The sequence below is a fragment of the Mizuhopecten yessoensis genome, unplaced genomic scaffold (assembly GCF_002113885.1).
Source record: "Mizuhopecten yessoensis strain PY_sf001 unplaced genomic scaffold, ASM211388v2 scaffold10765, whole genome shotgun sequence".
Classification (NCBI taxonomy): Eukaryota; Metazoa; Mollusca; class Bivalvia; order Pectinida; family Pectinidae; genus Mizuhopecten; species Mizuhopecten yessoensis.
In genome coordinates, this window is record NW_018408710.1 from 469495 (window position 1) to 486326 (window position 16832).

A 16832-nucleotide genomic window follows, 5' to 3' on the forward strand; every position below is an offset into this window, starting at 1 on the left:
CTCAGAACTCATACTCTCCGTACTGTTGTATACATAATCCTCAGGACTCATACTCTCCGTACTGTTGTATACATAATCCTCAGAACTCATACTCTCCGTACTGTTGTATACATAATCCTCAGGACTCATACTCTCCGTACTGTAATATGCATAATCCTCAGAACTCCTACTCTCCGTACTGTTGTATACATAATCCTCAGAACTCCTACTCTCCGTACTGTTGTATACATAATCCTCAGGACTCATACTCTCCGTACTGTTGTATACATAATCCTCAGAACTCATACTCTCCGTACTGTTGTATACATAATCCTCAGGACTCATACTCTCCGTACTGTAATATGCATAATCCTCAGAACTCCTACTCTCCGTACTGTTGTATACATAATCCTCAGAACTCCTACTCTCCGTACTGTTGTATACATAATCCTCAGGACTCCTACTCTCCGTACTGTTGTATACATAATCCTCAGGACTCCTACTCTCCGTACTGTTGTATACATAATCCTCAGGACTCATACTCTCCGTACTGTTGTATACATAATCCTCAGGACTCATACTCTCCGTACTGTTGTATACATAATCCTCAGGACTCATACTCTCCGTACTGTTGTATACATAATCCTCAGGACTCATACTCTCCGTACTGTTGTATACATAATCCTCAGGACTCATACTCTCCGTACTGTTGTATACATAATCCTCAGGACTCATACTCTCCGTACTGTTGTATACATAATCCTCAGAACTCATACTCTCCGTACTGTTGTGTACATAATCCTCAGGACTCATACTCTCCGTACTGTTGTATGTATAATCCTCAGGACTCATACTCTCCGTACTGTTGTATGCTGTGCAACGAAGAGTACACTTTCTATATGAAGATGTTTTACCCTATGTTTCGGCTAGTTAGAACACGAATATTTTATTTTTCTATATGAATATGATTTTCCTTTGTCAAACTTAACGAATGTTTGTTTGCATCAATGCATATTTGGAAACATTATATAATGGTGACAGAATTTAATATATGGACTTCAAAGAATATACACTATTGTGTAAGTGTTCACGTACAGGGATAGTCAATTTATCCTCGCATAAAAATTAAATATGAAAACAGTTTTGTAGTCTGATTTGGACATATCAAGTAACGGTATTGTATAAGGTAATGTCGACATACGTAATAGATAAATATGATTTAGTGTTTCCATTAATTGCCACTTTTCACGTCATCATCTATTGCTAGCTAACATTGCGGAGCTGGCACAGAAATGTGGAGGTGCATACGCTACATCGACCGTGACGCCGACACCAGGGCCAGATGGTGGAAATACCGGCCTGGTTGTCGGTGTCGTAGTAGCTTGTGTACTACTTGTTGTTGTCTTAGCCATTCTGGTCTACTGCTGGTACCAACGTCAAAACAAAAGCGACACCACGTAAGTTTAGTTTAATCAGTATTTTTATTCAATATGGCAGTGACAAAATAATACAAAAATCAACAAAGAGGATTCGAAAACGAGTACATAAGTACTTATATCAATATACTTATATCAATATCATTATTATTAATAAACCTGGCAATAGGACGGCACTGTTATATATATTTTGATAGTATAACAGACAAAGAAAAAAGAAGAAATCAGGGAGGGGAGGGGGGAAGGGGTTACGAAGAGAATAACAAAAAGAGAACTGCATTACTTGGTTGAATCTTGTTGAAATGTGATTCATGAAAAAGTAACCCTAATGAGCTCTATATAAGGATGCGTTAAATACATTTGAAATATCTAAATTACATATCAATTGCCTTACATTGATTCCAATCATAAAAGTATGCTGATATCCTGTAAAATATAAGAGTGTTTTAGTCTATATTAATTACAGTATCAACAAGACTCATTAAGTCTAAATATCATAATGACGTGTCACAAGTGTTGTCGAACAACATAGGTTTCAAAGTTAATGTACATTGTTTAAACAAACACAATAGTTACATAAAAAATAAAATAAAATAAATGAATCTTGCACTAAAATCGTTTCGACTTACAGATAAATTGTTGGACAGAGTCAAACATATTTAAGTTATATTGATCTGGCATATCAGGATTTCCATATAGCAGCAGATTTAAATTATTCCATGGAGAAAGATTTCTAAAACATTGTAATCTTAATTGTTCGATGTTAGGACAAAAGAGGAGAAAGTGTTCAGTAGTTTCAGCAGAACAGTTACAAGAACACATGGGACTTTCAACTAAGTTACGTAAAAACAAGTGATTATTAAGGGAACTACAGTTAATCCTCAGCCAAATCTACTTTTGCAGTAATAGGATGGAACAAGATTATTGCGATAGTTGACATTCACGGACTTTTTAAGGTTAGTGAGTGATGGGTTATACACGTAAGTTGTCTGTCCCTTGTAAAATGTATAAAAGAAGCTGTATTGAGAAAATCTTAATCCAATTTCTGTTCTTTTTTAGATCTTTGGTTGTTCTATCATATGAGTATTTGGCCTTTTAAATCAATTGTTTGAATTAGTAACCATTTCTGTTTAACCAGGCGACAGGAGAGGGTGATACTACGTATATGTGTGGTAAATGTGCTTAAGACACAAAAAACGCAAACACCAAATTAGCTACCATGACATTTTATTTGTTAAGGTTTGGCGATTATATGGCCACTGCGGTTACCGACTCAAAATTAGAGTCATAGGGCAAACCAAACTGAGATAACTGCAGATCAACTTGATCGAACTTGTGCAAAATTGCAAAAATGAAATGAGGACAAATTAAGTGAACACTTGGAACGGATGTTCACCTCATTTCCCCCACTTTACCAATTACTTATTCGACAGTAGTTGGTCCCATTAGAAATATTTGAAATTCAATTGACCACTGGAAACAGCTGTACACTTCAAATTAATTATGCTATTAAATTGCAAATACAATTTGTTAACTTAACAAACTTATTTCCAGTGAAACTGTTCATTGAATGGCAACTGGTCAATATGGTAAAAATTTGCACTTAAGCGGTACTGGTTTTGCCTCAAAAGACCGCCACATGACAATGAAAGTATTAGGTTACATAATACGCACCCACAATGAAAAACTACACAAACGATAGCGATTTCCCACAAGATACAAAAACCCGGTGACAAATATTCCAGCATGGCGATGGCGGTCACCCTTATCCCCCGAGCTAAACACGCCGTTCCGGAAGACTAATAACATCTAAAGTACATACGTGAAACAATACCAACTAGGCCTATTGATATTTCATCAAATGAAATATTGTAGTTCCGTTAAGAAGGAAAATAAATATATTTAAAAAATAGCAAAAATTTAGATACAAAAACTTAAATTTGTTTTGACAATTTCTTTATGATTGTGCTTACCATGGATTCTGAGATAGCAAGAGGAAGTTATAGAGGAGATAACTCTGACATTCATATGCTCAGCTAGAATAATCAATTTAATTTAATTTTTAACATTAAATTTTAATATATCGAAGTGTTATACAATGAAAAAGCAAATATTTCGAATTAACTGTGTTTTGATATTATATGAATTCACGTGCTGATATTAATTAACAGTCAGTGTGTTGATGTTGTATGACGTCATATAGAGATATTGCTGATTGACAGTGTTCGTGTTGTATGACTTTATGTAATGATGTTGCTAATTGACAAAGTGTGTTGATATATATGTGCTGAAAGATGTTACTATTAGACTGTCCTATGGAAATACTATATAGAAACACACTGTATGTGCTAATATTGTATTGTTAACATTTTCAGAAAGATGAACGAACACAAGGACAGTATCAACAACCCAAGTTATTTTAACAAGATAGAACGCATAGACAGTGTGTATGCAGAGATCGACGACAACATGGTAATGACATTATGAGTCTTTCTCTTTAATTTTATATGAATCCTTTATGATAGCGAAGTTTAGTTGGTGGTAAATGTGCGAATTCTATTCATTGAAACTGTTTGTCTTTTCATTCTCTCAATCACTATATCTTTTTCCTACGAAACAGTTTATTTTGTAAATTACATGTTTGCAGTTGTCCGTTCTCTGTATTAGCTGTATTTTTGATTGAACTGTATACTAGTTCCTTATATTATAGCAGAGACTTTACATTTATTGGAAAAGTTGTCGTTTTTTCATGGAAGCAAATGGTCAATTTCGTTATAGTATTTGTAATTTTCGTTATAAGAGGTTTTCTTGAAGCATTACCACTATCCTTGCATTACAAGTTTACTTGTGACAATTGCGATTTGATATTGGTATCATGCATAAACAAGTTGGTGTCGGCTAAGAAACCAAATAAGGGGAAGTAATTCACATTTAGAGAGTGGCACATGACTCATAGAATTGACAATAGACTGACTATCGCCACCAAAATCAACACTTATCGCAACTTTATCATACATTCATTAATGTTAAAATGAACAACCTAATACATATTGCGTTACTGATTGATCGAATGACTTTGTAAACCTACTCCGATCTGGCACAAAAGTAGATACCAGCATTAGGTCAGAAGACTAACTAGAACGGTCTTATGAAAATATGTAAGTACTTTGCTCCTAAATAGATGATGATCCTTTGTTACAGAACACTCCTGTGTATAATTCGAGCACCCTGGCTAACATGCGCCCTCCACTTCCGGCCAGTAGACCTTCATCACAGGCGTCCACCGCTAGCGGGGTAATTAGCCTGGATACCCTCGGCACGGACAAAGACCCGCCAAACCGTACCATGGAGAGCGTGTACGTGGAACCATTAGCATCTGATGACACTCCCAAGGTGACGAGGGCGTCGGAAACGTTGGAGCCTAAACCTTCGGTGTACGCCGAGGTTTTGGACCGGCCACCTGATCCAGAACCTTCCACTGTCGATCTATCTTCTCCTTACGATAACTCATGGCAGTCGTAGAACTCGGGATCTCACATTGAGGCACACTTTCTCGCAAAAATACTCGGATTTTCTCGACACAATCACCTATTGTGTTCCCTGTTTCATATCTGCTGTTAGGACGTTTCCTCCATCATGGTCAATTTGATGGTCATTTTACTCAAAGTAGAACGTACTGAAGGAACGTCAACTTATGTATTAATCGTTTATAATTCAGTGATTGGCTGCCTCCTGTTTTTCATTGAAATTATGATATTTGTAACTTTACTAAAAAAGTACACCTTTTAAACAAGTAAGATCTTTATTTACAAATAAGAATAATCGGTTTACCGCTAAAACATGCAAAAGTAAATTTTTCAATTTGTAAATCCAATCCTTTTAATCAAAACTCTGAGAGAAAAAATTGACAGTTTATATTTTAAATCTACAGTTTACAGTCTGTCTTGCTCAGACATAAGAGTAATACTGACTAATCTATTACTACAGCTTCCGCTGAGTACTCATCATATCGACACAATATCAGTATCGATCAGTTAAAACTTGACAGTGGATATCACCGACCAAACGGTGATTACATGTACCTATATTTACTGGTATGGACATCTATTGTATGTCTTAGTATCCTGTATAAGAAAGTTCGTGGGAAACAAAAACTGGTAACCACTAATGTCATGCATAACGATATACTGTGAAATCATACATTTTCGTGGATCTCAAATTTCGTGGTTTCCCAAAAATAACCACATTTCATAGGCACATGTATTCGTCGGTCACGAGTACCAACTCATACGGAGAAAAGCTTTAAGTCAAACTTGTAATTACTTCGTGGACCTATGAATTCGTAGATAAAAAGTACCGACGAAATCATCGAAATTAAAAAACCCACGAAAAGTAGTGATTTCACAGTATCTGCAATTTCATGAAGAATGATACTGTCCCTAAACAAATTAAGCATAATAACTGTTGAATGGTAATTTATTATTACAAACATAAACGTGTGATATTCAAGTGCATTTTGTTGCATGTTTTTATGGATCTGTATCAGTACAAACGTGTCTGTTAATGTATAAAACACGTGGTGATCATTGGTTACTGGGTTGCCATATCTTAATTTGTTGGATATGTAATATCCTTAGATGCACTGAACTTTTGTTATAGAACGTATTTTATGATCACATTTCTTTTATATGATAAGGAGAAATATAATTATAGTTCTTTAAAAATGATGTAATTTATAGAGAATAAACTTAGTTCATGATTTTCTCATCAATTAATCGAACCGGGGAACTATAAGAAGTGTCCCTTCACTATTCGATGTATTGGCATTTTGATTTGGTGCGTGTATTTGTGACTTATTATATAAAGTTAAAAGCATGTAAGTTGAAGTTTGTAAGTGTCGCCATGTTTGTTTTTATGATGTTATTATATTCCTGTATTCACCAGAACACTGTGCAATAACAAAGCAATGGACTACACAAGTGACGTCACGGTGACGATAGGACACGCTTCCTGCCTGACTAGATATAAAAGTCTATCTCACAGTGTGATCATCAGTACCAGTATATGTTTAGTATGCGTCTCACTTTATTCACTTGCTGGATATGTGATGTGACACAATGTAGTGCTTTGTAGTTATTAATATGACGAGAAAGTATCATTAAATCTCACGGGTCTTGTAAATTGTGAGTGCCAGGATATGGTATTTGTGAAAGAAAAACGTAATACACACACAGGGGATTACAGATTTAGAATTTGACAATATACACAGTATGACAATAGACACAGTATGACAATAGACACATTATGCCAAAAATGAATTACACTACGTCATACGGCTGTTTCGTCCTTCTGGATTCATCGGTGATGCTAGGGCCAAAACGTTAGAAATCCAAATTGTCAACTACTGTTTAAAAAGATGAGCAGGTTTCAGAATTTATATGTGTACTGGTTGATTTCAATTTAAATAATTTGTATAGTATGTATACTAGGGAAACAATCAAAACAGCTTTACAAAATTGTATGTCATTATTATTAAGGTGATCATACGAAATAGCCTTTCGGTACATGGATATGCCAACTGTTTCGAACGCGCGGAATCAATGAAATACGACTCTTGAAAATTCGTTGGTAAATTACACATCTTTTATTTTTGCGCATTATATGTATTAATATGTCTCAAAAGTCAACTTGAATAAAATGACTAACTAAAATGATACACTGATTTGAAAATACTAAAGTAAAATATCCGTTGACTTGTCCGCCATTAGCAATTGCATCGAAATGAAGAAAACATTCAAATTGACGATGTATGTACCTGTTACAAAGACTAGGAAATACACATGTCTGAATGATACCTTTATAGCCCCTCAAGGGAGCAGTTATAGCTACAGATACTGTCTCCTCACTGTCACAAAATGTCACTTGCGATTTCTATGGATGACAACTTGAGAGAAAGATGAAGATATTTGTGATAATCCTTTCACCCATAAATAAATTTAATAAACTCTACCATAATGATTGATCTTGATGAGTCCTTTATAGTCTACAGTGCTGAAAGGGTTAATACATTTTTTCTATTCATTTCGATAACAGCGTGTATGAGAGAAAGATAGATATAGGAAGAGAGGAGGGACAAGTGTTGTAGAAAAGTGTTATATTGCTTTTGATAAAATGTATTACGACCAACTCCATGGTATCTGGTACATTTCTATTAACATGGAATTAGCAAGTTGTCTCCCTTTAAACGTTTAAAGTTTCATTCCATGTGCTATTTCGTATGCATTTTTTAGCTAAGCGAAAAATATATACATAGGGCATTGGTCGACATGTGTGTGTTGTTATGAGGATGCTGAACAGTCTCGGGTATAAATACGTACGGAAGTTATAAAATGTTATATTTACAAAGTAAATCTACGTACCTTTGACATATGTCCAGCAACTCCTAAGCAGGTTTATACATTATATTGTAGTACTGCTCTTGATTCTGCCGTTATTTATGAGTGCGCTGTTAGGTATCACGTGTTCTATGTACAGATTGTCTACCCTTGACTTTCCCCTGTGATGTCGTCTGGTTAAAAATCAGGTCAGGCCTTACTGGTTATGGACGTATTTCGTTTGTATTTCTGATATTATTGCATTATTTTCGACATGAAACATGAATTTTCACTTACAACTCTGTGTTATCTTCTCCTTTTCAGTGAATATTGTAATGCGAGTACTGGGAATAAACATTGCAGTACACGCCAGACTTCACAATATATACGTATGTTCATTGATGCATGAACCGAAACAATGCATATGCAAAATAAATAAATAAGTATAAATAAATAAACGAATGAAAAAGACATGGCGGATTTTTTTGTGTATATATATACTAATTGAAATTATAGTTATTTGTATGTAATATGACCTATCAGCCCTGTGATTGGTTGTAAGTTTCAATTGTGGCGTCACGCCTAGGACAAGTACATATCGTCAGACTTACGCATTTGAGTCAAAATGGCGGCTTTTCACATTTCAAGGTTGCTTGAAAATTGTCGCTTCACACGAATAAATGCCACAAATCTTGATTATGTGATAAAAAGAATCTTACACTCGTTTTCATTTCATATGAAATTTTTGAAACTCGTCACGCATTTTTAGCTAAGGCGTTAGCCGCCAGCTATTGGTATTACTTAAGTTAATGAGCTCAGATATTCATAAATGTCGATTTCACACAGACGGCCTCTAGCGGTAGTCACTGGTACTAAATTGAATCATATACCGGACCTACTGTCTTTATTATGCGTAACTTTGGACTCAAATGCACTTGAATGGCTTGTAAATATCATTACTTTTCTTTATAGAACATATGATCTTATCACAACGTCGTATTCTTATTGAAAATGCACCCTGTTTATCTCAATCGGGAACTGCTACTTGAATGTAGGTCATGCATGCTACACGCAACTTCCGGTAAAAATACTTCAGTTAATGAGCTCAGATATTCATAAACGAGACATAACGTCACCTTCTAGTAATACTAAACAAACTGCAAATAAAATCCATTACCACGGACTCAAGTTCACTCAAACGTCATTGGATATAATCTTATTCTTAGTTAGAACTAAGTATCCTTCTAAAACTTCGTATTTACTCTTGGAACTGTCGCTGGATTAACCCTTTACACGGAAATATTGTCCTGTGATTGGCTAAAATTGGTGACATTTACGTCCCTGTTTACAATTATATATTGCGTGGTCAGAGCTATGAAGCGGTCCTGTTCCAACTAACTGAGGATAATCAAAAGTGCTAATCAGTAATAATATATCTGATTCACGCTTCATATGATTATAATGTTATCAAAATATTGCATATTCGTTCATCGTTAAAATAACAAATCCTTACTAAAAACTCTAAAAAAAGAAACGACGGCCATGTTAGATCACGCGTGATGTTATCCGTTTCCTTATATGGCCTTCACGGCCAAATATAGTATTACTACTGATGCGGTCATGTTTACTACAATTTCCATATTTGGTCATGACACCCATATTTAGACGTCTGACCTATATCGGAAAGATTGAGGAAGTTTCCAACATGGCAGTCAATTAGGATTTCGCTTGCACTTGTTACGTAAACTTGATAATTTAACGAAATATAAGGCGGAGTATAACTTACAATTATGTAGGAGATCAACATAAAAAGTTCATATTACAAACCTATTAATGGATACGGATCCTGTCAATTAATTCTAAAATCGCCTCCGTGTGATTCACACCAGGCTTGCCTAACTAAAATGGGATCAACCGGCCGGGGCAGATGAGACCGGGAATCATGTTAGAACTAGCCACTGTCCTTCTCTAGTTCCATATTGGTATTCTAACCTGAAGGCTTTTTTTACCTTCGCAGTATTATCATTTTGTTCTATTTTCATCATAAGATATGCTATTGCATTTTTATATCGCCTTCTCGCTAATTACAGCTCAGCCAGAAACGAAAATATGCTCCGATAGGCCTACATTTTATATGTCTGTTGGTGTGATTTGTGTTTTTCGTTTATTGAAGTATTACCATATAACAGGACTCTTTTATTTCAATATACACAAAAACAACAACACCTTCGGAATGATTTCAGACATATACTGCGGGAAAACACGAGTGATCTCCCTTACATTTAGACATGCGCACATTTTACTTTCGTTTTGTGTAGGCCTAGACATCATTCGCAACGCGAAGCGGAAAAGACGAAAATGCAGGCGAGTGTTGACTTAATGTTAGGCATGTTGTTTAAGCAGCATTGACAATGAACAATATACATACACTTCTGCAACGTTTACCTACTACTGATTCATAAATAAGGCTATGTATCCCGATTTCGGTGACTTGTGGCCAAGCATGCGGCCGAAGCCGCAGAGAATGGCGCATGTTGTCAGCGGCGATGACAAAAAGGAAGGTGCTTCTACGGTATGTATAGCAGTTATTATGCAAAAACAAACATAATAAACGGACGTTTTACTCTAGTGAATTACAGCGTCACGAGGAACGTCTTTCTCCAGACGTGTTGCAAAATTTTCGAACTGCTTAGTTGCAAACTGATTTCACTTAAGCGTTGTTTGTGAGGATATTTGGCCTTACATTTCTTCTCATTCAGTTAAAAAAAANCTTTTTCAAAAGGCTGCAAGAACTATACCAACAGTGACATGACATTTTGAAATCTGTCAGTTACTTTATAGAGGAGGAACCTCTGACTAAATCATTTTCTCTCAGACACATGAAAGCCGAGTCCACAGATCCTTCCATCAGCGAATAGTTCAAATGTAGTTCAAATGCTTTCCTCGCAAACTTTTCCTTAATGGAGAAGTCAGTGATCTTTACTTGGAACAGATTGAATCTGTGAATATTGATGCTGAAAGCCTGATGAATGTGATTGAACAGCCCCTACTTGATGCTGAAACCCTGATGAATGTGATTGAACACCCACTACTGACTAAGGGCACAAATGTTGGAAACAACGTTTGTTTTGATCAATATAACACTATGGGTGGTGGGAGCAAATTGGAAAAAAAATTAAAAGTATGTTTTTAAAGATAGAAATACTGGTCATGGCTTCCTTTTAGTTTTTGTCCAATGAATTAAAAGTCAACGCAAATGTTAAGTAGTAAAAGAAATGTAAGATCCCTGGTATACATTGTACTTTTAACAATGCTTATGATCAATATCAATAAAATAAAATAAAAGTTATAATATGTAACTTGATATTTGTTAACTTCGCTCGATTTTACTGTGTCCAACATTTGATATTAAATCTTGTGTGATATATGAGAGGGATAGCACACAAGATTGTATCAATGTCAATGAAAGCAATTATTTCTTAAGTTTTCAACCATATTTCTTGAAACTTCATTTCTAAATTTCATACATCAATTGTTCAAGACAGTTTTAAGGTCAATTTCATTCAGTCAAGGTGAAGGCTACAGCTTCACAACCTGTTCATGTACATGTGACAGAGAAATTGTCAGTGCATTCCTAACTAAGTATTCAAACCAAATTTTATAAACCTTGATCCATCATTCTCAACATTAAATCATGCACTACCTGTTTGCATATACACAAGCAACCTCAACTTTCAATAAGTCCTGTTGTCAACATTTGTTGCACAATGCTATCAGTTCTGAAACCAACAATCATGACAACTGTAATAACATAGTATGTGTTCTAGCTGGTACATTTGCAGTACTCTTTTGAAATGTATTTGAAATTAATATGTGCATCTTATTTCAAATGCTAGCCTATGAAGATGATAAAGCTGAACATATGCTATAAAGTTGTTGTTTTCTTTGTGAAGAATTTATGCAATGGAAATAGAGGGAAAATAATGTAACTCTCCTAATCTTGTGTGTGTGTGTGAGTATGTATGTTTATATTTTGTTTATCTTATTCAATATTGAAACATACAACAATGTATCATATTGAATTAGAGTGCTTTTTATATTATTTGTTCATGGGAACACAGATTCAAAATAGTTCCATTTTTTATAAGAAGATACCTTTTCACTGCAGTGAATATGTAAAACATTCTATTTAAAAGTTTTTCAAAATTATTGAGAGACTTGTAAATTTATAGGTAGCAGTAATCCACTTGCTTATCCACACTTTAGTTTCGGCAAGTAAACATCCTTATAAATATTGTTCTGTAACAATATACACTGACTGATGCAAAATTGAAACTTGAACAAAATTCACACGTATTAAAAAGCATGCCAACCCTGGTCGATGTGCACACTTTACAAGATAACTTGCTTGAATATATATTGATCAATATACAAACTTAGACGATAAGTTCAAAGTTGAGTGAAATCCATGCCTAATTAATTAGCATACGGTACTCTGATTGGTCAATGTATTTATGCCAAGTAACTTTGTTAGATAAGGCAAGGGTTGATATCTTATTCAACAACAAAGGCAAAGTTCAAAGATGTTCACAATCTGTGCATAATCTATTCAATGGTTTAAAATAATCAGGTATTGGTCAAAGGGGTAAATGCCAGTTTCAGTTTTTAATGTTCTATGAAATACATTGTATGGACAAAGGGAAGCAATTCCAAATTCCTATGCAAATTAATTATCCAAAGGTTTAAAATGATATATTCTAGAGGAAACTTGGTACCACTCTTCTGACAAACCTATAAAGATATACTGTACACACAAGAAGAATAACTTCACAGTGGTACACTTTTACATAAAACTTTGATTCATAACAAATTAACAGTAAATCCTTCTGTACAATATGATGGGAACTTCGTCTTTATTTTGTTCTCCATTCCAAAAATAATATATCTTTTGCCTTAGCTTTCAGTACTTTCAGTACTTTGATTCATTTTAGCTCGCCATTCAGAGACTCACTAAATTGAAAATCCTTAGACTCGTTTCATAAATCTCATAAGAAATGGAAACTCATGTCAGATCATACATTCCGTCTTTGCGTATTGCAGAGTTATCTGCTCTTGTGAGCAGGTATTGATTGTTACGTCACTTGTTTGTAAGAGTAACGTCATCAATTTTTGAGAAAACGACGTAATTTTCTCACACATACCAATGACGTAACAATCGATACCTGTTCCCAAGAGAAGATAACTCTGCAATACGCAATGACGGAATATATACATGGCTGATTTTGTTGAAGCAGAGGAATGGAGCAACGTTACATAACGGAAAGTCTTCTCTCTCGTCAGTTAACCTCTACCTTCACCAAATCATTTCTATTTATTATTTGTTTTTTGTTTTAAAAAATAAGAACTAAATACAGAAAAGTAAAACGAAATGTTGCGATCATCGTGACTATTTTTCATTAAAAGGTTCATTTATTTCTGTTTCACATTAAAAGTTATTGGAAGAAGACTTCACATACAATCACCACTACCACCCAAGCCTGATTCGAGCGTCAATAACTGTGATATCTTTGCACCTATTAAGGATCCCCGTACTGCTGTAAAACACTGAAACAACGTATAGGAAACTGTTTTTCTTGCATGACTTTAGCTTTGATAAATAATTTCTGTGGGACTTTTATGAAAAATAATAAAGATGAAAAAAATAAAAAAAATAAAAAAAAAAGGTTCTGGGTGTAAAAACGTCAGTGGGTATCAATCACTATCGCTCTAACAACTGCCTGAGCTGCCTTAACGATCTGGGTAATCTGTACTACAGTTACAACAAATTAAGGGGAGAGGGCTTCTGTATAATTATACAAAAACCACAGTGCAGTTGGACAGGGATACGAAAGGTGAAAAAGTACAACCTATAACCTTACCACAGCGTCAAAAAAGAAGAACAAATACTGTCACAGCCTCAATACATATTTGAACTAAATGACGATCCTACCTTACCCTAGGAATCCTACCAAGGAGATGTCAAAACAAAAGGAAATCATAATTAAACCAATTGTTGTTAATTAGCAATTCAATCAAATTTAACTTGTTAGCTCGTTTACCTTTTTCCTTTTTAAACATTCCAAAAGGGGAAATAAGATTTCTTTGATCTTATTTATATTGTAAAAACTGCATTCTCATTTTTCTGATATATAATTTCTAATATCGTCTTCTCATGATAAATATTTTTCTAATATCTTCTTTCATATTGTTAACTTTTAACGATCGTATCATGTTAGACAATGATAAATAAGATTGGTTACAGGTAAACGTAACTGAAGGTCTGAAGGGCAATGTGTGTTTTGTCAATTATATATATATATATAGTTATATTAAGTCATTCACCCCTGAAATTTCATAATGAACTATTCCAACCTTTGAATTTGAAGAGTTCAAATGTGGCTTCAGGGGTGAATGAGTTAAAGGGATTCACTTGCTAGTTTCATAATACCGGACATTACTCTGTTTCTTTCTCTTTCTGAAACAGGTCACTAAAGTTATTTGTCACCAAGACAGAAGCACGGATACAGAATGTGCATTAATCAGCGACATATCCACAGACACATAGTAAAAGTTTAGCATGGACCTCGTTTGACTCTGATTAAAAAATACCTCTAATTTCACTGGTTTTAAAAATGAAAACACAGATAATGGACGAAATGACCTGATGAAATTGTTTTCAAGGATTTTCGGTGCTTGTATACGTATTCTTATCTGAAAAATATAACATATTAGCCCAGGTGTTGTAGATGTGTTGATTTAATTTTTGTTTATGATCCTTATACATTTATCACAAGGTCCGGCAAGTAATTGCAGTGAAGAATGTGATCAGGTTTGCACACAAAAATCTGATCGTTTGACCAGATGAACATTTATAATATGTACACATTTATAAATTTGAAAGCAAAATCGACTAAGGTATGCTGTGTTGAAATTTAATTGATATCAATTTTACATGATCAAAAGTGTCTCCGCCCAAGCACGCGGGGTAGACTGTAATGAGAATTGGAAATATGAAATATAAATTGTTTATATGTTGCTAGGATGAAACATATCTTGTTTCTGTAATTACTTCATTCCATGGTTGCATACAATATTTTCTTTTAGAATATTTCATGACATATTCACAAGCATGTCTAAAATAGCTTAATTTTACCTTCACATGTCAGATTCATACAATTTGCTAAATCGATCATTCAAATCAAACACTAGCAGGATATTAAGATAAGAATCAGGTGAAATGTCCGCTATGTTAAACACAATGAAACGGTCTCCAAACCAAGCCCGTCTCGATAGTTTCGCCACAACACTAGCACACCGAGGGTACCCCATACGAAACAAATATAGACATCGACAAGAGAATGGGTATTTGGGAGAGAAAATGACCGACTTATTAGCTCTCTCACCGTATAAATGACCACATTACCGGGATTAATATCCAAATATATCCTTAAGGCAAACCTATTTATCATATCTTAAGTGGGATCTAACCATTCACTTTCAATACACCATCTCATCGAACGGCCATTTGTTTTGATGAGCGTAGACTGGCCACTCCATACATAACCTTCCCTAATGTACAAAGGGGTCACGTACTGAGGTCACACGCCGAACGTGCAAAGCCACACCCATTCACAGACAGTATCCGCGCGTTGAGGTGACAACACACAGGGCATATAAGATACCACATACAGTGTACAACTAGTCACTATGGATTTGTGAAAAACTTTTCTTTACGGCACCTTTAAACTAGATGTAATACTAAGTTAAGAGTCCAGGGCCGCTTTCGTTTATCGCAATCCTAACAGTTGAACCAGTTGTACCAGAGTTGTTCGTTTATGAAATAAGGTTGGACCTAGTAACATGATGCTGCTTTCAGGCGAGCCTTGACAAATGCAAGGCCTGCGTAAACTTTTGCAAGTCCGCCAGGATTTATACCAGTTAAAAACGGACGAACCGGACCCAGTTGTTCCACATAAACGAACAGGCCACAGGTAAATGAACCTGTCTCTGAGTAAGCGTGTGTGCATCACATGTCAATGTACAAATGTGAAGTAGACCACTAGACAATGTCAACATGCAGGGTGTGTATCCACAATCAACCAGGCCAGCCCATTAGGAGTACCGGTGGAGATGAGCCTCGAGTAAATTAGCATGATTGTCACCTTGGATATGTGATCGTTACAGGCAAACATTGGTAGTGGGTGAGTGGGCTTTCAATTTATTGCCTCATTGCTTCGCCAGATCCTCAACGTCACAACCGTTATGACCCTGAGAGGATGTAATTAACACGCTGATGTTAATAGAAATTTCATAACTATCATAACCGATCAATTAATTCGACAAATTAGCGTTACTCACTTAAAACACACAGATAATTACACGCCATGCGGATAAAAGGAATGTGGATATCAATTATTTAAAAGATGTGTTTGCCAAAATCCTATGTTAGGACGACAGCTTGAAGTGTTTATATCCGTTCAGTGAGGAATAACGAACCAGTTACATTCGTGATTGTTCGGTTCGTTTGGAAAAGGGATATACGTGTTGGACTGGAGATGAGGCAGCCATTGTCTGATTACGGGGATTTTTTAATCATATGTCTTTTCATCTGATTCTATATTCGATATGTAATTGTGTTACGTGACCCCATATTGCGTCATGACAAAGGACGCTTTTCTAGATGAGCTGAACGTTCACGCGAAGAGGGAAGCACCGCCGGTAAACAATGCTTGTGTGCCGGACATTTATAACAAGTTGGACGCGGACGCCATCGAAAAGACTCGGGTGGTCAATGCTTTGCTAGACAAACGACTTATGGTGCAGGAGAAAGTTCTGACCAAATATAAGCACCAAGCCGAAGTATTTTACAAGAGACAAAAAGAACGAGTGAGTCAGGAGCTGAGGAAAGTTCAGCGGAAACTTCCAAGTATGGCCGACTTTCATCCTAGTGTACAGACAAGTACTCGTATCAAGAAATTAAGGATGGTACAAAGTCATGTCCACA

At 35.4% G+C, this 16832-nt stretch overlaps 1 protein-coding gene across 3 annotated transcripts in view; it reads left to right on the forward strand.

The window, feature by feature from the left end:
• The window catches only part of LOC110462236, a 38021-nt gene extending 29761 nt beyond the window's left edge, over nt 1-8260 (forward strand). For all 3 annotated transcript variants that reach the window (XM_021516112.1, XM_021516111.1, XM_021516114.1), the window contains exons 4-6: nt 1247-1436; nt 3791-3887; nt 4617-8260. In XM_021516112.1, coding sequence (XP_021371787.1) covers nt 1247-1436; nt 3791-3887; nt 4617-4937 — 608 coding nt within the window. In that variant the 3' untranslated portion in view covers nt 4938-8260. The remainder of the gene's footprint in view (nt 1-1246; nt 1437-3790; nt 3888-4616) is intronic.
• The last annotated feature ends 8572 nt before the right edge of the window (nt 8261-16832 follow it).